The 22,376-nt window shown below is 45.9% G+C and overlaps 1 protein-coding gene across 1 annotated transcript; it reads left to right on the top strand.

Moving 5' to 3' along the window:
- The first annotated feature begins 3,908 nt into the window (after window positions 1-3,908).
- Window positions 3,909-21,600, top strand: LOC135986874 (solute carrier family 22 member 2-like). The gene is made up of 12 exons (XM_065631378.1): window positions 3,909-4,319; window positions 5,832-5,935; window positions 9,127-9,281; window positions 11,072-11,240; window positions 11,874-11,988; window positions 12,519-12,625; window positions 12,792-13,006; window positions 14,869-14,977; window positions 15,697-15,809; window positions 16,798-16,897; window positions 17,995-18,056; window positions 21,548-21,600. Exons 1-12 carry the CDS (start codon window positions 3,909-3,911, stop codon window positions 21,598-21,600), a joined length of 1,713 nt encoding a protein of 570 aa, XP_065487450.1.
- Window positions 21,601-22,376: the final 776 nt, after the last annotated feature.

Below are 22,376 nucleotides of genomic sequence, written 5' to 3'. Positions count from 1 at the left end.
ACAGATCTGCTATTAACCACTGCTGCAGGCTCCTGCTATACATCTGGATTTATATTTGGAGATACCCGTCGTTCTCTATTGACTGGACAGGCCTGGACTAGAGGCATGGGCAACAAGCTCTAGCATAGATGCCCAGCTTTTACAAGGTTGACATTAAATCAGGTAAAGCCCTACCAATGGCTACATGACAGCTGGTCTCATCACTACAAGAAGGACATTCTGCTTCCTCTCTCTCCTTTCCAGCTTCCCTCTCCCAGCAGCTCTCAACCATGTGGTCCAGTCCCTTCCCTTGTGCTGGTTCTTCCTGGTCCCTTCACTGAGCCCCTATGACTGACTACTGCAGGATAAATCTGCCCAGGTATTTGCTGGGATCAGCCTCGGCCTACTTAGCAAGTTGACTTAATTAATGAAGTATAAGACCAACAAGTGCCAGAGTGAGCCATAGGAAAGGGGATGGGGAGTGGGACCTTCACACCAAGAAATCAGGCTGGCTCATGCTGGCTCATGTATCTGCACCCTAATACACAGGCAGTGAATCTAGTGGTAGCACAACTCACTGTTGGTTTGGATGTTTCCAGTGATTTTCCACCGCATTTGTCTGAACATACTGCTCAGGTCTGTGGTAGCACAGGATTACGGCAAACAGCATCATGCCCAAAGCTCCCTGTTAAACATCTATGCTCTTGTTATACTCACGGGAAACAGAGCTGTGATAAGGTCCATACACATAGGTCAGCACATAACCAAAATCCTTACTAAATGGTGTGGATGAAACAATGACTCACTAGAAGGAATTCAATGCAGAAATGTTCACTCGTGCAGGAAGGCTTGTAGGAGAACATCTCAGAAGGCACCTTAATGGAAATGTCTGAGGCACCTCTAGTAAATCATTTCAGCCTAAATTCTCAAAGACCTGAAAACCAATGTCTCTGAAGAGCTAGCCTGTTAGATCTGCCTGCCTCAGTCTTTTGGTCTTCAGGAGTGATTTCATTAGATGTTTCGTCTGACAGCAAAGAGTTATATATACTATCATCATGAGTGTACATTGTTTGTATGGATGGATTAGACGTGTCTTGCATCAGTGGTTTTCTTCCAGCAGTTTTAGCCTTCACTTTGTTCACATTTCACCCAAGTCTGTAAGCTTAAAACTAAAGCTCAGGAAGGTCAGAGTATGGGAATGTTTACACAAGGTTTTGGATTGCTGATATGTTTTAAAGCAGGCATGGTAATGCTTCACTCCTGTAAACTGAAGGGATTACTGATTATATGCAGTAAACCTGTCACAGATGACACTGTTTCATGAACTTGCCACTGTAGGGCAATATGGATCTTCTGTCAGAGGCACAGACACCCCCTGCTAACAGAGGTGCTCCAGCTTTGTTTACCTTGCACCTCTGACTGCCTTACACCCTATGTGCTGATTGATATTGTGCTGCATCTGTGCTAATAAATAAGATGGGCAGGTGCATTTTTTATCGCTGAGGCATAGGACATGGCACGGCTTACATCTGTATATACCGTCCCCAATCAGAGCGATCTTTTCCCCTCTGCCTACCAGAAACAGCCTGTCTGGTGTCACCACCCCAAACTTGCCTGAGCATTCTGAGGACTGTGTCAGTGGGAGTCTGGCAAAACAGTACAGGAAGAGCGGTAAAGATTAAGCAGGGTAGATATGAGACAGTGCTTGAGCCCATACACAGTCCCATTTAGGTTCTCAGTATGGATGTCAGCCTGGCAAGCTGTCACGCTGTCCCCGTTCACTTGCGCTCTGATCCATCAGCAGAACTGCATGCATGCTTACTCCCTGCCCTGTACCCAGTGAAATGGAAAAAAAATTCTGTTCCAAAACATCTTTAAGAGATCACACAAACACACTCAGGTGTGTCCAGGTGACAAGAGTCACATGCCCTTATGTTGGTGTGATGGACCACTCAGTTCCCCTAAGAACGATGTTGCCATACACAGCAGGGAGTCTTGTCAGGATATGTGAGGGCAGCTCAGATGTCAACAACAAAAACCTCTGGACATCACGCAACATCTGAAGCTACTCAGTGGTCACTCCCACTGTAGGACAAGCTTTTTCTTATTGGCAATACAAGAGAACGTGCAAGTGACACTGGGGGTTTTCCAAGAGAAAAGAACATTAATCTGCCTCAAAAGCAACGGTAAAACCTTTTGCCAGTATAACAGGAGTATGAACACAATACTTGCATCAGTCTTCCTTCTCGCTCTCCCCAGCATGAAACTACACCAGGAAGAATCAGGCAAGGGAGTAAAGCATCTTTCCAGGATGCTTTATACACTTCTTGTTGCATTTAATTCAGTTTTGGCTGACCTAGATTTTAGCTGTTAACAAAAGCATCAAATATGTGCACTGCTGAGTGGTCTGTGTGCAGGTGGGTACAGGGTTTAAAAGCTGCTACTGCAGTGAGTTTCTAGAACACTAACATGGGGAAGAGCCCATTCTCTCCTCCTGATGTAAACCAGACCTGAACAAAGACAGGTAAACATTTCAGTTGTAAATGGTCAAAGGTCTGGTCTTAGCTGCAAAAGATGTTTATTGCAAAGTAGCAGTCCCAGTTGTGATTCATGACAGTTCCTGGGTATACTGGTCATTGTAACTCAGCAGGGTTTGTTATTAATAGCCGTTTAAAATATCAGATTACTTATCGCATCTCTTTTCCTCCAAGGTTCATCATTTAGTTTAGTGCTTCATAAAACTCAGGTCATCAAGTGCCTCGCAGGGGAAATTACCTAAGTGACAGTAGCCTGCTCAGAGATTCCCTTTGTAAGCACTAAACAAGCTACAAAGTCCTGTCTTTGAAAGAGGGGTAGTAAAACTTGTCAGCAGAAAATTTGCTGGCAGAAATCTTTGACCATAGATGGTTTTTTGTCCAAATCCACACTTTTGATGTTTAGCTGCGCTGAATCTCTTCCAGTCTTCCATCATTGCTTACATTATTTGATACAAGCTAATTGTTTACAGGGCAGGCAAATAGGGAACAATATGAAAGGACCTTATGCAACTGCGGCTATGGGAACACAGCATAAATCATTCCCCTCAGTAAAACAGGCTGAGGACGTCTCCATTTTTTAAGCACACATTTACACATTAACATTGTCTAAAAAAATTCACATGAAATAGCTGTAAAGTGTTTGTGAGATGGGGCTGTGGTTTGCGGCAGCCTCTGCCCATCGCCTCCCCCTGGGAACAGGGCAGGAGGCAGAGGGCAGTGGGCACACGGGAGCTGCGGAGGGGTCTCACAGCCACCCTTAGCTCCACGGTTGTGGGGCAGCTGCGTGTGAATCCCTGCAAGTTTGGTCCGGGCACCTCTGTCTCAGAAGTGCCGACTCACACTGCAGCGGCTGGTCCGCTTCCTGTTTGGGACACAAAACTATTTTTTAGGTACTGGGTGCCTAAAAGAAATCTGTTGTGTCTTCTTTGCATTGTCTTCTTCTACATCCCCAAAGCAGCAAGCAAGAAGTCATCTATATCCAGTGTAATTTTGAGTATAAAGTTCTTCAGTTATGTTTGTACGAGGGAGAGGACAACATTGCTTTCGGAATATTTATGGCTTCTGAAAATACTGGAATTATCACCTAGCCCATACTGTGCACTGACAGACTCAGTGACAGACTCAAAGAGCCATAATCTAAGACATCAGCTCTTCTATTTCAAGCCCGTCATATACAAAACAAAGCAACAACAAAGGCTAAAAGAAGAAAGCCAAAGTTTGTTTGAGAAACAAAGGTTGTGATGCATGGCTTGACAATTGACAAAGTTAATTAATTATTTGTTTGTGAGTCTTAAGCAAACACTTTGGCTGTTATTTAAGCATGTAGTGAAGGGCAAAGCCCTGGAAAGTAACTGACTTAGATTCTATTTTAATGACCTCCAATATACAAAGATGCCAACCCTGGATGATGTTTTAGAACAGATCGGAGAATTTGACTTCTTTCAGAAACAAGTCTTCTTTGTCTTATGCCTGCTTTCTGCTACCTTCCCTCCCATCTACGTGGGGATTTTTTTCCTGGGATTTACCCCCGAGCACCATTGCCACAGCCCCGGGGCGGCTGAGCTGAGCCAGCGATGTGGCTGGAGCCTGGAGGAGCAGCTGAATCACACGGTTCCCGAGTGGGGCGGCCATGGGACCGGTTTCAGCAGCCGCTGCAGGAGGTACGAGGTGGACTGGAACACGACGGGCGTCAGCTGCACCGACCCCATCGACAGCCTCGTGGGCAACTGGAGCTCTGTCCCCCTTGGTCCCTGCCAGGATGGCTGGGTCTATGACTCCCCAGGGACTTCTCTTGTGACCGAGGTGAGACACAATTTGTACAGCAAAATCACTCTTATCTGCACACTTTGAAGCTAGAAGATGCTGGATTTGTAAAGCTTGATTTGGTGCACAGCCTGAGCCTGACTGCTAATAAATAGTGAATATCAGGATTTGCTAGGGACTTAGAGCCAAGATTTATTTGTATAAACACTGGGAAGTTATTGCTTTTCCTGGGAGGATAATAGTGTAAGTTTCTCATCAATCAGACAATGACTATTCTCATAATTCAGTATTTCATTCACCAAATTGAGGCTAGCACCCCATAGTCCAAACTGAGGAACTGCACATTTGGGTGATAATCCAAACAGATACTCACAATGAACAAGAAGCAGAGGATGGGGCTAAATTTGTCAGATAATGAGTTAGCAACAGCAACCTTGTTTTCTTCCAACTTGCAGTGTCTAAACCAGATAGTTTAGAAAACGAAAAACTGCAACCCAGTACAAACAGTCTATAAGAGATTTAGAGACCTGAAGTATAGGACAGACCCCAAGAGAGATCTGTTCTACTTCTCCTCCAGTCCCAAATCTGTATAAATTATATCTAAACCGTACCTAACAGACATTTCTGCAACCTGTTCTTAAAAAACTGTGATACTGGATACTTCACAGCTTCCTTGAGTAGGGTATCGATATTCCCTTGCTTTGCTGTCATTACCATTACAAAGCAACTCCACCTCATTTTCCCTTGGGAGAGATGGGCTGGGGCAGAGAAGAGCACTCCCAGCCATCCTCCATGTGAGTCAAGCCAGGGAAACTGATCTGAGCTGTTTGGGACGGCCCCAGCAAACTTGTCCAGGATAGAAAGAGATTAAGTAAACAGCCAAAGACATTAATGCTTCTTTCCGGGTTGAAGTCTTCTTACACCTGGATGAATATTCCCGGCTGTAGAGAAGTTAACACTGGTTTTTCCCTCCTCTGTTCATTGCGTGCAGGTTGGTAGCCGTTAATTGTAAATCAAAAGCAACTTACAGAGTACTGGTTCACTGCAGAGCAAAGTCAACCAAATCCTGGGCGTTTTGCCAGTGCTGTTGAGGAGCAGGACAGCCACCTCAGCTCCCCTCCGGCAGGGCTCAGGGCAGCCCCGGTGCTTCTCACGCCCTGTGCTGCTTTCACACAGCGAGATAATATACAGCTAGAGACAGGCCTTGACATCTGGGAAGGAAGTGATGCTCCAAGTGTCCTCCAAATTTCAAGGAGTTGGGTAGGGAGGAGCAGGCAAGTTTTTTCTGAACTTTCTAATTTGTCTGTTCAAAGTTTCTCTCACTCTCCTTATATGTCATTGTGCAATAATTTCCTAGGTGTAACTTTTCCATATTGTTTGGGAAAATCTAGACAAGATGTATGGCAGATGTTGGTTTAAGAGATTAGAGGGTTTGTTTTCTGGAGCCTGTTTTCTAGTTGGATGTCATTGGTTTTGTTCCTTTATCCTCCCTCAAAAAGGCATGGTTTGTGCTAAATACTCCTCCTTTTCTAACTGTGGTTGTTCCTGCAGTTTAACCTGGTGTGTGAGGACTCCTGGAAGCTGGACCTCTTCCAGTCCTGTGTGAATGCTGGGTTTTTTATTGGCTCTGTGAGCATTGGCTACATAGCAGACAGGTAGGTGGTATGTGAACAGGAGTGAGATGAACTGTTTCCTCTGGTTACCTGCTTTCTGCACATTACTGATCAACATTCACGATTCAAAGGAGAAATTAATGCACTTAAACCATGATCCAAACGGTCCATGTATCAGTTATAAAGGGGCAGATGGTGGCTTCTAAGCCCTGGCTTTCAAAGGCTTTTGTGATACATGGAAGTGCCATGGTGGTGTTTCACTTTTACAACCTCTCAGTGGCTCCATGGGGAATCTGCACGTTCACAAGTGAAGAGATTTTATTTTCTTTCACACTGGCATGCTGCAATGCGAGCTCGGAGTTTGAGATGGAATTCTAACTCACACCCCAAAACCTATTTTCCTATCTTTGTGAAAAATTTGTTTCATGTTAGTTTTAACAGTATCCAGATGGCCATGAATCAGTTTCAAAATAGGAGTGATTTTCTCAGATACAGAAATAGAAGTTGCTCCTTCTTAGATATTCTTCGGTGCCCCTTTTTGTCAGCTGGTTCTGTATGTAGCTGGCTCTAGACTTTATTATCCATCAACTCTTTTCTATCACAAATGTCATCATGCCATAGATCTGTCCACTGAGTTTTTTTAGGTTAGACTCTAAACAAATACAATACTTTGTAGCTGACCTTCCAGTGGGTGTTTACTAAATTTTTCAGTAGAATGGCATGAGAGGCTAAAACTGGAATTTGGCGAGGTGGAGGTAACATGGGGTAAACAATCCCATAGAGTCAGTCTGTCTTGGAGAAATGGGTTCTTTTCCTTGTATTCTGAGAACATACAAGAGCACAGATGGGCAATAGCCTTTTCCTCCCATGCTGACCAGAACTAAGAAACATCTCTGTTGGACAAATATTGTCACCATTCCCTTCTTTTCACTTTCCCTGTCCTCCACTGGGGAAGCTCTACAGGAAGGGTCACAGCCATCTCCCACAGCTGTGCTACAAAGTAAGGATGGGACTGTGTTTGTCTCACTGGTCCCTGCCCCCATGTTTCACTGAAGGCAAAAACATCAGTTGGGTTGTACACAACGCCTTTGTGTGGAAAGTGGCTACCACGTTCCCAGCTAACCCCAGCGGGTTCCTCCACACAGATAAACCTGCTTGTGATGAAACTCACCTATGCATGGACTGCATAGACCACTTTCCAGTCCTCAGTAAACCATTGTCTTACTGACAGTGCACCAGACCGTGTTGGAAGCTTTCTGCTTAAAAAGATTTGTCTTCAGAAGATAGTGATTTATCAAAGCAATTATTTCTGGCCACATATTGTGTCTTAAGTCCTGGACTGGAGTCCCCTGATTTGAAGGACGAAGTTTTGACACATGCCAATTTTTGCTTTTCTTGACATACATCTTGAAAGATCTTGGTTTCTTTTTTGCAATCAGAAAAGTATGTCAAGCCCTCATCCTCTCTTACCCCTAAGCCCAAATTCTTGTTTTCTGTCCAGGCTTCTAGTGAATTTGAAAGTATTCAGCCCTTTTTCCGCAGAATTGACACTTGGAAAATGATGCACAGCTCATGAGAGCAAAGGAGGGCATATGTATCAGCTGCTTATCCAGGCATGACAGGACATGAAACAGCAGCAAGCAGATCATGTAACCATCAGAGGCACCACTGTCCAAATCACCTTTTCAGCACAGAGATGGATTAAGCAATAATGTTCACTAGCAAAGGCATTTCTTGGCAGCATATGGCTGTGCAAGCCAATAGAAACAGGAGCTCCCAAACCCACAGCCAATTATATCTGAAACGCTTTCTCTCCATGTCAAAATACCAAAGGATCTTTTTACCAAGGCTTATTATCATGCAAAACTATGAAAAGACATGAGGGAGTAGGGTATCATCGCTGCTAAGATAACGCACACACATGTGGCAGCATTGAGGGTTTTTCTACTGCTCTGCTCACTGCCAGTCTGCCCCAGTTCACCGTGGTCCTAAAGCACTGCAAGCACCCAGGAGCAACACAAAATCCCATACCCACAGAGAGTTGTGCTTAGGGCAAAAACAATCCCAGAGGCCTCAAATTTAGCAGGGGGAATGGGGAAAAGGCCCATGAATCTTGTGTTTCCTAGATTTGAAACACCCAGCCTCTTCTTGTCAGAGAGTCTGAGTGCAGCTGGAGAGCTAGTTTTCCCCTGCATGAGATTGCTGCAACCTGCTGTACTCAGGACAACTCCTGCAAATATTTTAGGTGCTTCAGGGGAGGTTTCATAAGCTCTTACCAAACACGCTTCTCTCTGAGGGATTAGACCTACTCATTTACTTGATCGGCCTCTGGGCACCCATCCAGGCACTGACTTTGACATTCGACACTAATAGGTGTCTTGAAATGGCACACCTGTTTCCCTAGACAGCTCTTGAGTTCAGTGCTGACACGCAGCACTTGCACCTCTGCCATTCAGAGCTGGGGCACTGGGAAAGGGCCTTTGCAGGACAGAGGTCCTCTCGTGGTCTGATGAGGCTCTTTTGTGCTGAACTTTAAGGTAACTCAAAAATGTCTGCATGTCAGGCTTATGACAACACGAAAGTTTGAGCGATGGGATCTGCTGATGTTACTGCAGAGAACAGAAGACTTTTGTTTTGGCTGGCATTTATTGTCATCCTGTTTTTGTTAGAGGACATTGACTAATTTAATGCATTTTATAAATCATACTTCTAGCTGAGTATGTATGTGTTAGCTAGAAAACAAATGTCTTTCCAGTATTCCAGTGAGTTTTTTCTTTTGGGAACAATTTATTTCTATCAGTGAGTCATAGTGATAAATGGAATGACAATTAACAGGGATCTACAAAACCTTCTTCAAGACAAGCTCAATAGTCAGCCAATGTTGCTGAGGAAATAGGTAAAGATCACCGTTATAGAACAAGATTCCCATTAAAATCTATGGTAGCTTTGAAAGATGGGCTGAACGGACATATCAGAGCATTTCTTGAACTCATTAGCTAAGTCATTAACCGGAACCGAGGAATGACCTGAAAACACAGGACAGAGGAGTCCCCTGAGCTTCCACTGAGATGAAAACTGTTGCAAAGGGAAGAGCAGATACACATTCCTATTCAAAATGAGCAGAGAAGAGGGGGACAGGGACCATCTCCACCCTCTTCCAACCCTTTGGTTTGCCACATTAACTACCCTATCGGCAGCTGAGCCTCCTTCTCTTTTCTTCTTTCCCTCTGCAGGTTTGGCCGCAAACTCTGCCTCCTGGTCACAGTCCTCATCAATGCGGTCTCAGGGGTTCTCATGGCCTTTGGGCCCAGCTACACCTGGACAGTGATCTTCCGCCTGATACAGGGACTGGTCAGCAAGGGGGGCTGGCTGACAGGCTACGTCCTCAGTTACGGCAGCTTGCAAGTACACTTTCTGGGCAGGAACCCCACATTTGGCAGCAGGGTTGACCCCTGCTGGTGTCATCCGATTTTTAAGGAACTGTGTAGTAACAAAAGCAGACAATGACACTGGGTTCTTTACTGCCAACCCACACCTCTTTTCTTAAATGCATGTGTTTAAGACCCAAGCTTGCACCAGCTCGTAGCCAGAAATGGAATGATTAGGGGGCATCTCCGAAAAAGTAGGGAGCATTCGTACATGGAGAGGCACTTGCCAAAATGAAGGACAAGGCCTAGAGACAAGAACCGATGGAAAACACTGTGAAGATGTATGAGACTTTTCTGGGACAGGCAGCAAGTGGTGCTGTGAGAGATAACACTTGTGTTTCACAGCCTTGGTGCCAAAATGATTTTTGCTGTCCTGTTTCACACGTTTGGCAGGTAGAGAGGCTTTTTTTCCAAGCCATACGTGAGTAGGGAGATAGAGTCAAGCAAGTGCCAGCTGTCTATTTTATTTTCCCATTTAGTTCTTAGCTAGGAGGGGGAAGAAGAAAGCAACCTTTGCCCTGTGTTGATGGGTGAGGGCCTGACTCCCTCGAAGGCAGGGGCGAAATCCCCAGCTGACAGGTGGAGGAGAAGGGTTGGGACTTACCCTCTGATTTACACCAGGGACCCAGAGCTGCTCTGCTTTCCCATCCAAAACCATGCTCACACATCACAAAGCAAAGACAAGGCTAAGCACAGGGGGTCCATGTGGTTTTAGCTGGCAGGAGTCACATTCCCCCAGCTCTCCGACTCAACTTATTTTTCACAGAATCACAGAATCACAGAATGTTAGGGATTGGAAGGGACCTCGAAAGATCATCTAGTCCAATCCCCCTGCCAGAGCAGGAACACCTAGATGAGGTTACACAGGAAGGCGTCCAGGCGGGTTTTGAATGTCTCCAGAGAAGGAGAATCCACAACCCCCCTGGGCAGCCTGTTCCAGTGTTCCGTCACCCTCACTGAGAAGAAGTTTCTTCTCACATTTAAGTGGAACCTCTTGTGTTCCAGCTTGAACCCATTACCCCTTGTCTTACTGTTGGTTGTCACCGAGAAGAGCCTGGCTCCATCCTCGTGACACCCACCCTTTATATATTTATAAACATTGATGAGGTCACCCCTCAGTCTCCTCTTCTCCAAGCTAAAGAGACCCAGCTCCCTCAGCCTTTCCTCATAAGGGAGATGCTCCACTCCCTTAATCATCTTTGTGGCCCTGCGCTGGACTGTCTCCAGCAGTTCCCTGTCCTTCTTGAACTGAGGGGCCCAGAACTGGACACAATATTCCAGATGAGGTCTCACCAGGGCAGAGTAAAGGGGAAGGAGAACCTCTCTCGACCTACTAACCACCCCCCTTCTAATACCCCCCAGGATGCCATTGGCCTTCTTGGCCACAAGGGCACAGCGCTGGCTCATGGTCATCCTGCTGTCCACCAGGACCCCCAGGTCCCTTTCCCCTACGCTGCTCTCTAATAGGTCATTCCCCAACCTGTACTGGAACCTGGGGTTGTTCCTGCCCAGATGCAAGACTCTACATTTCCCCTTGTTATATTTCATTAAATTTTTCCCCGCCCAACTCTCCAGCCTGTCCAGATCTCGCTGGATGGCAGCACAGCCCTCTGGCGTGTCAGCCACTCCTCCCAGCTTGGTGTCATTAGCAAACTTGCTGATAGTACACTCAATTCCCTCATCCAAGTCATTGATGAATATATTGAACAGTATTGGTCCCAGAAATTTTTGCTCATACTGTCTTTTGCAGTTGCAGAATTTGTTGGCCCAAACTACAGGAGGACAGTGGGCATCATGTACCAGCTTGCCTTCAGCGTGGGGCTCCTGGTCCTCACTGCCCTGGCTTATGCACTTCCCCACTGGAGGTGGCTCCAGCTCGCGGTCACCCTGCCCAATTTCTTCTTCCTGCTCTGTTATTGGTAAGTGCCCGCTCTTACAGCTCCCAGCAATGTTGAGCCACACCGATAAAACCAGGGGACTGTAGCCAAGAGCTACAGCATTTTACTCACTGTGAGAAGTGAGTTTTTCTAATCATTTATTAAAATTGCCTTTAAAAAAAAATGCCACCAACAGGCTTTCATTGACTACTTGTAGAAAAACTGAGTGAAAATGCTCCTTAGAAAATTCCATATCAAGATCAGGGAACAGATTTGGGAGAGGTGGGGATTTTTTGGTCTTTTTTTGAAAAGTTATTTTTAGCATAGAAGAGCTTATGGATCAGGTTTACAGCTATTCTTTTTTATATCCACAGACTATTACCCATTTCTAAAGCATTTTAAGAGAGTTTATTTCAGATTTATTTTTCCAAACTATAATAAATAGGTTTTAGCCTTAAAAAAAAAATAAATCAAGCTATGTTGTCATTCAAGTGGACCACAGATCAGAGTGCAATCACAGACAGCCACAACTACCACTGAGTTCAATACCACCTGTGGATATTCAATACACTGCAGCATCTTAGCCTGAGAAACTCAGTTACATTTTCATTTTTTGCATACCAGTAATGTGCGTTTTCCCTCCCCATAGCTGTCATGCTTTTATATGTGTTGCAGGTGTCTGCCTGAGTCTCCCAGGTGGCTAATAGCTCAAAAGCAAAATGACAGAGCTCTGGAAGTTATTAAGCGCATTGCCAAGGGTAATAAGAAGAAGTTCTCTCTCTCTTTCCAGGTGACTGAACTGCATTTGCTGGTTATATGCAAACCTGGGGACAAATTATGAGTTTAGGATTGTTCTGGGTTTAGAGTAGGTGACCAAAAGCACTGTAGTTCTCTCAAGCAAAGGCAAGTGAGTTTTCTTCTCTTTGACTGCCTACCACCCTTGCAGAGCATATTTGGGAGAAGAGGCTTGCAAAAATAGCCAGTAGACAAGAAAAATTCTTCCTTGAAGTCATATCAGTCAACAGTAAACTTGCCAAATCTCATGACTGAAAATTCCAGAACATCCTTATTTATTGTTTGTGGGCTTTTTCAAATGCTGCTTCATGCCATGCAACAGCCTTATACACATGGCTGCACAGACATGAAGACTGTCTATACAAATTTTTATGTTTCCTTTCCCCAAAACACTCTGGAGGAGTTATTTTGCCCTCAGTTACTCAACTGGCAAATGAAAATCCTCAACCTCCCGTTAATCCAGAGGAAAATATTAATTGCAGTGCTCACTGTAATCTCTTTTCCTTTTGTTGCTTGTGCTCCTAGAATCTCAAGTCTGAAGATGAAGATGCAGAAAAGCTGAAACCTTCATTTCTAGACCTGGTCAGGACACCTCAGATTAGAAAACACACATTCATTTTGATGTACAGTTGGTAAGGGAAGGCTCTTGCAGCCCAAATGAAGAAGTGTGATTCAGTGCCCTAAATTGTCATCATTGATTGAAGCCTGTCTTGTTCCTGATCAGCTGTAGATCTCAGTTCTTTGCATAAACTCTCTCCCAAAGGGTTAGGCTTCATTTGCACCCTGTTCTCTGCCCAGGTTCACAAGCTCCGTCCTCTACCAGGGCCTCATCATGCACATGGGAATAGCCTCTGGGAATATGTATCTGGATTTCCTCTATTCTGCACTTGTCGAGTTCCCAGCTGCCCTCATCCTCATGCTAACACTGGATCGCATCGGCCGTCGCTACCCCTGGGCTGCGGCAAGCGTGATGGCAGGTGGTGCTTGCCTCATTACGGCCTTAGTCCCAGACAGTGAGTCATGCAAACCTCTTCCTCCCTGTCTCTTGGTTATTGCCCCAGAAAATGGACAAGAATCCTTGCTAAACTGGCCCATGTCAGTACTGTGATCCAATGAAGACAAATACTATAAAAGCTAATGTATGTCCCACCATCAGCATTTATACCAGCTAATGAGAGGCTGAAGAAATGGGGCAAACGAAATTTCCAAAGGGCATCAAATCAGATGACAAGTCTGCAGGTGTTAGGTCCTGAGAGATGTCACGTTAAGTCTACAGTTTTTGTCTGGCCTAAAATTTGGATTTGAATGCATGCACAGTTCAGGTTTTTAATCAAAAAATCCCTGTGGTTTCTGTTTCTGAAAAGGAAAAATATATGGGCATATATATGCACTTAAACATCATCTGGGTACAATAAGTGCTTTCTGCATCTACACACGACCAGTGCTGCTGCCATAAACGTAGGATGTTGAGCAACCACAGTGACAGGCACTTGGCTTTTGTTTAGCTAAGCATTGTCTCCAGGGCCACAGTCTTAAAGCAATGTGTCTCTTAAGGGCCACAAAATGAAGCATTTTTTCTTTGTAGAATACAAGTAGACGGAAACCACAGGCATAACAGTGCCAAACAACTCTCAGTTCACAGGGGGATGAAGACAAAACCACAAAATATTACAGAAAAATATCGTAGGCAAAAAACCCCAAAGTGTCCAGACAATACAAATTCATTTTAACAAGTGACTGGGGAGTTCAGGGACTTTGCAAGGGACCACTGGGCTTTGCTGGGAGAGCGCAGGGGTGGGAGTCCCATGGCCCCACAGCTGCTGTCTGTGCTGAGGTACGGGAGCAGCAGTGCCCGGGAGAGCGTCTCTCCCCAGGGACAGGCACAGCTGGTGAAGATGCTGCTGCCAACCTGGCTCAGCCCAGGGTTTAACACCCTGCGGGGCTTTGCAGAGGTACGCACCAGCAGAGACTCCTTAGCCTTCCCCACTTGCCTCTGCCAGCCCCGAGCTGAGCCAACTTCAAAGCCCATAGCCCAAAGTCCAACCTTCCAGAAAAGGTTTTTTTTCCCTCGGGCTGGCTCTGCAGGGACACACTCCCACAGCTGCAATTGCAGAAAACCACATGCAGCAGTGGCTGGTGTCTCAGCCCTGCAGAAGCTCTGCCAGCAGGGCACACCAGCAGCTGTGAGTCAGTAAAACACTGCCCTGGGCTTGATTCACCCCTCAGCTGGCTAAAAGGGAGAAAATGCTCTGAGTGCGGCAACAGCTAAAATAGCTGAAGCCATCATCCAAGATCAGTTTGGGGTCTAAAAGCCCACGTGACACACAATGTCCTGGACTGACCGCAAGGCTGGGATATTCATTTATTTGCAGCAGACATCTTCAGGTGTGAAAGCAATTGTAGAGATCACACTGAGGGACAGGGGACCAACACGAACTTTTCCCAGCCTGAAAGCCATCAGAAGCCTCTGTGCAAAAGTACAGAGTCTCTTGCTGATAAGCAGGTTTCAACTAGCACACAATGCAGCTGCCCTCCATTTAATTTTATTGCAAGCAAGAAATGACATCTTGCATAAGCTTTTGGTTAATGTACTAGATAACCCGAACTACTTTGTATCATTGATTTCTTCTCTCTGTGACAGCAACATAGCAAAGTCTCAAGTCTTGGTTACTTGCTTGAATCACAAGCAAATTGCATTATAAATGTTTTATTGAGTGAATTGGAACACCATCATGTGCTGTCCTCTTAACTTTTCATGACAGCAAACTTACTGTTTTCTTAAATTAAATCTTTAATGCTGTTTTATGTCAAGGCCAAAAAAAACACCACACCATAGTTTTGTATTCCATCCTTAATGTGCACAATGTCTTTCCAGCTCTTTATTGGCTTAAAATGACTGCAGCTTTCTTGGGCAGGATGGGAATTACTATGTGCTACGAAATTATTTGCGTTGTAAATCCTGAGCTGTATCCAACATTTCTCAGGTAAGTGCGCCATCTTCTGCTAGCTCAATAGAGCACTGGGTGTTTCTCTGGAAAAGACTCTGAGAGGCCAACTCAAGGCTGTGTATGCAGCTGAGGAGCCTGTGGCTCATGCACTGCCCTGGAAAAGGAGTTTGCATGTATAAAATATACGTTGCAAAGGTGGAAGAGAGCTGCTAGATGATGCAGCAGAAACCCACCGGCTTCCCCAGCCATGCCCCTTCCCCACTTCTGAGCCCAGCACTGAGGTAGCGGGTTTCTGAGGGGATGTGTAAAAAACCTTCCCAAACACTATCCAAGCTCCCCTTCCAGTGCAGTTTAGTGAACCAGGAGAAGTCAAAAGATCGTTCATATCTCTCCTCCAATACAGGGCTAGTCTTAATGCCTTGCTTGGTCTCTTTCCTTCTCATCCATTTAATCTTGCAGTATTATTCCCTGGGAGAATGCTCTGCCTGTGCCCTCTTTTGATTATGTTCACCACGATAGTGGCCAGGCCCTTTCTAAGCCCCAGAGTGTTCTCTGTCTTTTTCTCCCTGAGGCTCCCGGTCCATCCCTCCTCCCATCAGCAGCAAATCCCCCTGGCAGGGTGCTGACCTGCTCTTCACACCCGGCTCCCAGATGCTGGGGGTCCTGCTGAGGTGCTGGGGTGCAAAGCTGTGGGAGGCATCCTCAGGCAGAACTGGTGACACGGTGTGTGTGCACGCCTGTGTTCCTTCTTCCAGGAACTTGGGAGTCCTCGTCTGCTCATCCATGTGCGACCTTGGTGGGATCATAACACCCTTCCTTGTGTACAGACTGGTGGAGCTCTGGCACGAACTACCCCTGGTTGTCTTTGGTAAGAGCTGCGAGATGGCTTGGTTGGCCATAGCCTAGATGAATGAATGGGTTTGGTGATCTATTTCTTGCCTTTAAAAAAAATGTAGAGAGATGTAGATACATGTGTGTGTGGACACACGTAAGGCACAGCTTGGTAAGTCTGTTTTATCTGAGTGTTTGGAAATGGCGCCAAAGTCACCTCTTAGCCCTTTCTGCAGCGGAGGGGACACTGTGTTTTTGGGACAGCTCTTTCAAGCTTTGACTTCCTCCTGCTGAGCCCTTCCCAAGGGAGGAAATTCTTTGGGTTCTGCCTCTCCCACCTGCATATGGTTACAGGACCTGAGGTCTGAGGAGGATAGTCTCCTGTCTCCCTACCAAAAAGTTACTCTCCACCTCTTGCTGGCACCTCAGGGGCCCAGTCTGTCAAGGATCCCACAGCAATTTAGCATGGCAAAGCAGCATGTCAGCCCTAATGTTAAGACTACCACCCTAAAAAAATGGGCTTTCTTGAAAGTCTGCTGCTGCCTGTATTCAAATCAGTGTGCCCATATGAACCATCTGCCCTGACTATGGTCATAGCAGGCTCTAAAACTAGCCAGAAGGTGAAATTGGTCAGGTGGCCTGGTAGCAGCCTTCTGTGCATGTCCTAATCTAGCCAAAAGTAGGTATGACAGCTAGCTAGTGTCACCTCAGTCCCATGCCAGCCAGACAACTAGAGCCAAAATCTATTTCGTTTGCACTGTGTACACAAAGCAAGGGAGCCAGACCACCGCTGGGTCCATGGCCCAGGATGGCTTTGCAGGCTTCAGATGCACTTCAGAAATATCTGCAATTACTGGAAAATGAGAATGATGTAGATGAAAAGACAAGTGTTATTACCACTTTGAGGAGTCCTTATTCAGTTGTTGGGGCAGCTGTGTCTCAATGAGAATTAATTAGTGTGACCTGGAATTAAACTCAGGTGTGACCATTGCATTGCCTTTGTGATCCTTGTTCTGTGTTTGCAGCTGTGATTGGCTTAGTCAACAGTGGCTTGGTTTTGCTCCTGCCTGAGATGAAGGGACAAACTCTGCCTGAGACCATTGAAGATGCTGAAAATTTGCACAGGTATGACATTAAGGATCCTCCCACAGAGCAGAGCTACTGTCCTTTACATCCGCAAAAATTGCTAATAAAAAACAGCTGAGGATCTGTTGGGTTTTGTTATATAAATACAGTGAATGGCTGGAGGGTAACTCATCCTCAGTTTTTGGCATCTTGTTTAGCTATCCTACTGCCCAGGGAAGGTGAGGCAGAGGGGTAAAGGCACATCTCCTTGGAGAAAGGTGAACAGGTTGATGGCACGGAAACCCTACTTGAGCTGGCTGTTGTACCTGTGAGAAGTGAAGCCAGGGAACACAGCCATCAGTCACACTAGCCTCCCAAAAAGTTAGCGATCCCATCTAAGCATCTCTGGCTGCCAGCTGTACCCTGTACGTGCCTGGGGATGCTCACCACCCTGGTCTCACCTCCTGTATGCAACTGTGCCAGTGAGGGGACTGCTGGTGTTGCCGGAGATACACCCAATGGGACAAAAATGGCTAAGGTGTGGTTTTAAATTTGGGGAAGCAATGCAGGGAATGTCCTGTGTTTTCAGTGCTTTCTCCTCTGGCGTGACTCACACCTGCTAGAGCAGCTCCCAGGGTGAGGGTAGAGCTGCACGGGGACTGAAGCAGCTGCTCAGATTTACTGAAGCTGATGTGGAGCCAAAAGACACTTGGCCTGGTAAAAAAAACCTAAGTGTTGGGGGAAAAGAACCCAGCCCGGCCAGAAAAGGATGACAATGTAGCACAGGGTACAGCATGGAGAGGTTGTCTCTAGGAAAAGTTAAGAAGTTCATACATGCAACCACACACCTGGACATTACTTTAGAAACCACATAGAATGACAGTTTTTACAGCAGGAAATGCCAGGTTAAAATTACTAATGCTACTATTGTGACAGGATTTCCAGACAGCAGAGCAGCTGCAATGATGCCACAGAAAGTCTCCAATTTACTCCTTATTCTGCTACTCTTCAAAATAATCTGACCTCATTTGAAAAATTGTCAGTGATGAGACATCTGTTAAACTAATTTTCAATGAATATAAACATACAGATTATTTGATGGATTATGCTGTTAGCCACCAGGACCATCATCTGCCTTTCCCCTTTTCCTTCCACAGGCGAAAGAAAAGCAAGGAAAAATTGATTTATCTACAAGTTCTGACTTCCGAAGCTGCCCCAGGTAAGAATCAGAATTATAGAGTTGCTTAAGTTGGAAAAGACCTTTAAGATCATTGAGTCCAACCATTACACTAAGCATCACACAGCTGCCCATGTGCTCACCCCTGGTGGGATGGGGGAGAGAATCGGAAGGGTAAAAGTGAGAAAGCTCTTGAGTTCAGATAAAGGCAGTTTAACAGGTAAAGTAAAAGCTGCACACATAAGCCAAGCAAAGCGAGAGATTCATTCACTACTTCACATGGGCAGGCAGGTGTTCAGCCATCCCCAGGACAGCTGGGCCCCATTGGGCATAACTGTTACTTGGGAAGACAAACGCCATCAGTCCAAACATTCCCCCGCCTTCCTTCTTCTTCCTCCAGCTTTGTATACTGAGTGTGACATCATATGGTGTGGAATATCCCTTTGGTTAGTTGGAGTCAGCTGTCCCAGCTGTGCCCCCTCCCAACTTTTAGTGCACTCCCCACCTTCTTGTTGGCAGGCCAGTGTGAAAAGCTGAAAAGTCCTTGACTGCTTGGCAACAACTAAAATAGCAGTGTGTTATCCACATTATTCTCATACTAAATACAAACCAGACCGCTATACCAGCTACTAGGAAAAAAATTAACTTTATCCAGCTGAAACCAGGACAAATATCCAATCTAAACCTCCCCGACACAACCTGAGGCCATTTCTTCTTGTCCTATCACTTGTTACCTGGGAGAAGAGACCAATACTCTCCATGCTACAACCTCCTTTCAGGTAGCTGTAGACAGCAATGAGGTCTCCTCTCAGCCTCCTTTTCCCCAAGTTAAACAGCCCCAGTTCCCTCAGCTGCTCCTCGTAAGACTTGTGTTCCAGATCCCCCACCAGCTTCCTTGCCCTTGTTTGGCCTCGCTCCAGCACCTCAAGGACCCATTTTGCCCTGCATCTGATGTTGTTGGGGCAGGGAGGCAGAAGGGGGCCAGCAGAGCAGCCGTGGCAAGCCTGGACCTCAACCCCACATGCAGGGGACAAGCCAGGCCAATGTGATAAGCTTTTCCCCACGGCACTCTCCCAGCTGCTAGCAGTCTGCAGCCTGGGGACTTCCTGAGTCAGAGGTCATCTGCCCACAATTCTGCTTCAGTCCCTCCTGGACTGTCCCACCACAAATTTTTGTATTTGTCTTCTGGACACATTCGTGCTTCTGGCATCCTAAGACATCTGGCAGCAGTGATTCATATGGCATGAGTGGGAAATTCATAAAGGAACACTTTCTTCTGCTTCTTGTAAAACTAAAAATCTCTTTGGGCTGCTCACTGCTCATTTCTGTAGTGAGCAGGAGTGTATTTGTGAGTCCAACTCGCCTCCTCCAAGCTACACCAGATTCTGCATGAAAGTACATAGACAGTAAGTTATTTACAGTCACAATTCTCCCTACACCCCTTGAAATCTTGGTTGGTTAGTCTATGGCTCATGTTGCCCAGCAGATTGGCTTCATGAGACACCTTGTGCTGCCCAGCAGTGAGCACCACCACTGCAGAGCCCATGTCGGGAGCTCAGGGCATTCAGAAGCCCCCTCTTACCTCCCAGTTTACTTCTCTTCTTCTGGAGCAATAAGTACAAAAAATTATCACTTCTAAGCCCAGACTGGCTTTTAAGTATTGGCATCCCAGAATTTGACTGGATGTTAGGCAAGATGGAAAACAAAAGGGAAGGCAAAGAGGAGCTGGAGGCAGCACCTGAGGGGCTGCATGCAACTACATCATCATTAAGGATAAGTGATGGGGTGGGGGGAGAAAACCCATCACAGTGGCCCACTGGGAGCAGCATGAACAACAAGACGACACTGCGCCCTGCATGTTAAAGCATATTCATGTTTGCGTTTACACATGATTGTTTTCCTAATGCCATGAGTTTGGGTTTTTGTACAGTCAAACTCCAAAACAGCTACAGGAGACAAGGACCAAGGCAGGGATGGAGGGGTGGGGGGAAGAGGGTGGAGTAGATGAGCCAAAAAAGAGGATATGGCTTTCTGAGTAGATCTCCTTCAATAACATGCTGGAAAAATCACTCCTGTAGTGCTTTTGAAGCTTGAAGGTTCCTCTCTATAGCCCTTGGGAAGCACTTAAAATGTAATTGACATCATATTCATCAACTTGTATATACTTTCTGGATTTGGGCTTGTCTCCTGACCAGTCCCAGTTCTAGGATAAGGCCCAGTTTCTTCATATTTTAAAAGATTTACAGAATGTAAGATGACACAGTGCCATACAGTAGTGATGGGATTGGAACAAGTTGCAAATAAAATCTAGCACATGCATTGCTTTGATCACACAATAAACAGGGGAGCTGGAAGGCACACAAGCTTTCTACAGGCCTGTAGGATGTGATTTTCTGCCAATTCCTGAACACATTCACTCAAGAAAACCTTGACAAAACAACCATGTCAAAATTACAGCTTGCAGACAAGAAGCCTTAATAAGTCTCTGATACACCACAGAGCCCATGGTCACATTTGATGGGATAAAATTAGCAGTGGGGTCTCCAAATAGCAGTGGTGGTGGTGTTTGGATATTGGTGCTGACAGCAATAGCAGAGCACAAGAGCAGCCCTTAGAAAGTGCTTCCCTGGACCACAGCTGCAGCCAGGCTGTCCAGCAGATGATGCCAGGGAGAACACCAGAAACTTTGTAAAAATAAAGAGCAATTCTTTCCCAAAACTAGTAATTCAATATTGGTGGGTACCCTGAAATATGGAGATTTTATGTTCTCTTTAGGCACAGTCCTTTTATAGTCCAGTTTTAAGTAGCTGGGTGAGGGACATGGTCTTTTTAAAAGGCCAGTCCCACTTTCATTAACCTAGATAGAGCCCTTGTCCATGTGCTCCCTGGGTTGTGTGAGCTAGATGGTGGTTGAAGCTCCTTCTCAAGCTCCATGGACAGCCCTGCCACTGAGCTAGTTATGCTTTGGCAGTCCCAGCAGCAGACAAACTTCAGCTGCTGTTAAGGGGAAGTAAAGCTGGCAAACTGTTGTTTTATTTAAGGCAGGATATGTGCTTGTCTTATACCCCAGAGGAAATCCACTGCTACCACATGCCCAGGACACAAAAGCTCTCTGCATTTTGAGAGCAGCCATGTGCAGCTGGACTAGATTTGACATGTTTTATTGACTTCCCAACTCCAGAAAGCAAAACATGAATGGACAAGGTTATCAGCAAGGAAATCAATGAAGCACATTTGCCCTTGTGCTAATTAAGGTGACACTAGAAGCAAATGCTATTATAACTTGTGGCTATGAGGTGAAGGCATGCTGTAGGTCCTGCTGTAGCAGTAAGCAGTGTTTATGGAAAGAAATGCCAGTATTATAGGTAAGGGGGTTGAGAGTCAGCTTCTGTAGTTACTCATTCATCCCAGTGTTTGCTTTGCTTAACTTCTTGCTGCCTTCGTCATTTTCTTTCTGCAGAGTTTTCAACAGGTTTCCAATCAATGAACTGTAATAAAGACAGCTGGTCTGACAGATTTCTTTTTTTTTCCAGAGCAGAGACACTTCTGCAACCACAGCAGGACATCAGCTCCACAAGACACATAATTACATCCTTACTGTCCTTCCTGCCCATCTCAGGACCAGCTTGTTCCCCTCTGACCCTGAAGCAAATACTAGTTTTGCAACTACCAATCTGTCAATCCCAGTCTGTCCTTGCTCTTCTCAGTACAACCTCATCATGTTCCTGCTTTACTGGACAACATGCTTCCTTGACTTTGAGGCCTTCACAGCAACACTGAACATCAACTGAGGCTCAGGCCAGCTGAAAGCAAGGACAAGGTCACCGTACTGCCACACCGGGAAGCAATCCTGGGGGAATCTCACCCTGCCTGCCAGAGTCCAGCAATACTCTGCTCAGCTGGGAGCTCACTCTCTGCAGATGATCATTAAAGGGCAGCAGTATCCTGTGCCCTGCTTACAGCATCCTTATTGAAAACCACCATGTCCCAACAGTGCTAGGGATCAGCAACACAAACAGTGACAGGGAGCCACTGTGCCATTGTGCCCGTTTTCCTCTGCAAGCACAAGTCTGTTACAGTTGCTCAATGGGATGGACTGGGAAATTTGTGAAAGGTGCTGGATATTTCCTGGCAGACCCACTGTTGTCCCTAATACTCCCCAAGGCACAAGACTCCCAACCAAATCCATGGTCCCATCCTAAGTCTTCAGTGGAGCAGGAGGCTAGTGGGCTCTCAGCTCTGCACACCACCCGCCCCCCACCAGCAGCTGTATTGCTTTTCCCATGGCTGGAGTCTCAAAATATTCTTTTTAATAAAATTCTGCATGTTTGTGCATGCTCACATTTATAATGCTGTGGAGAC

Source organism: Caloenas nicobarica, chromosome 3 (assembly GCF_036013445.1).
Source record: "Caloenas nicobarica isolate bCalNic1 chromosome 3, bCalNic1.hap1, whole genome shotgun sequence".
Taxonomy (NCBI): domain Eukaryota; kingdom Metazoa; phylum Chordata; class Aves; order Columbiformes; family Columbidae; genus Caloenas; species Caloenas nicobarica.
The sequence above is the reverse complement of the archived record's forward strand: the minus strand, read 5'-3'. Positions and strand labels throughout refer to the sequence as shown.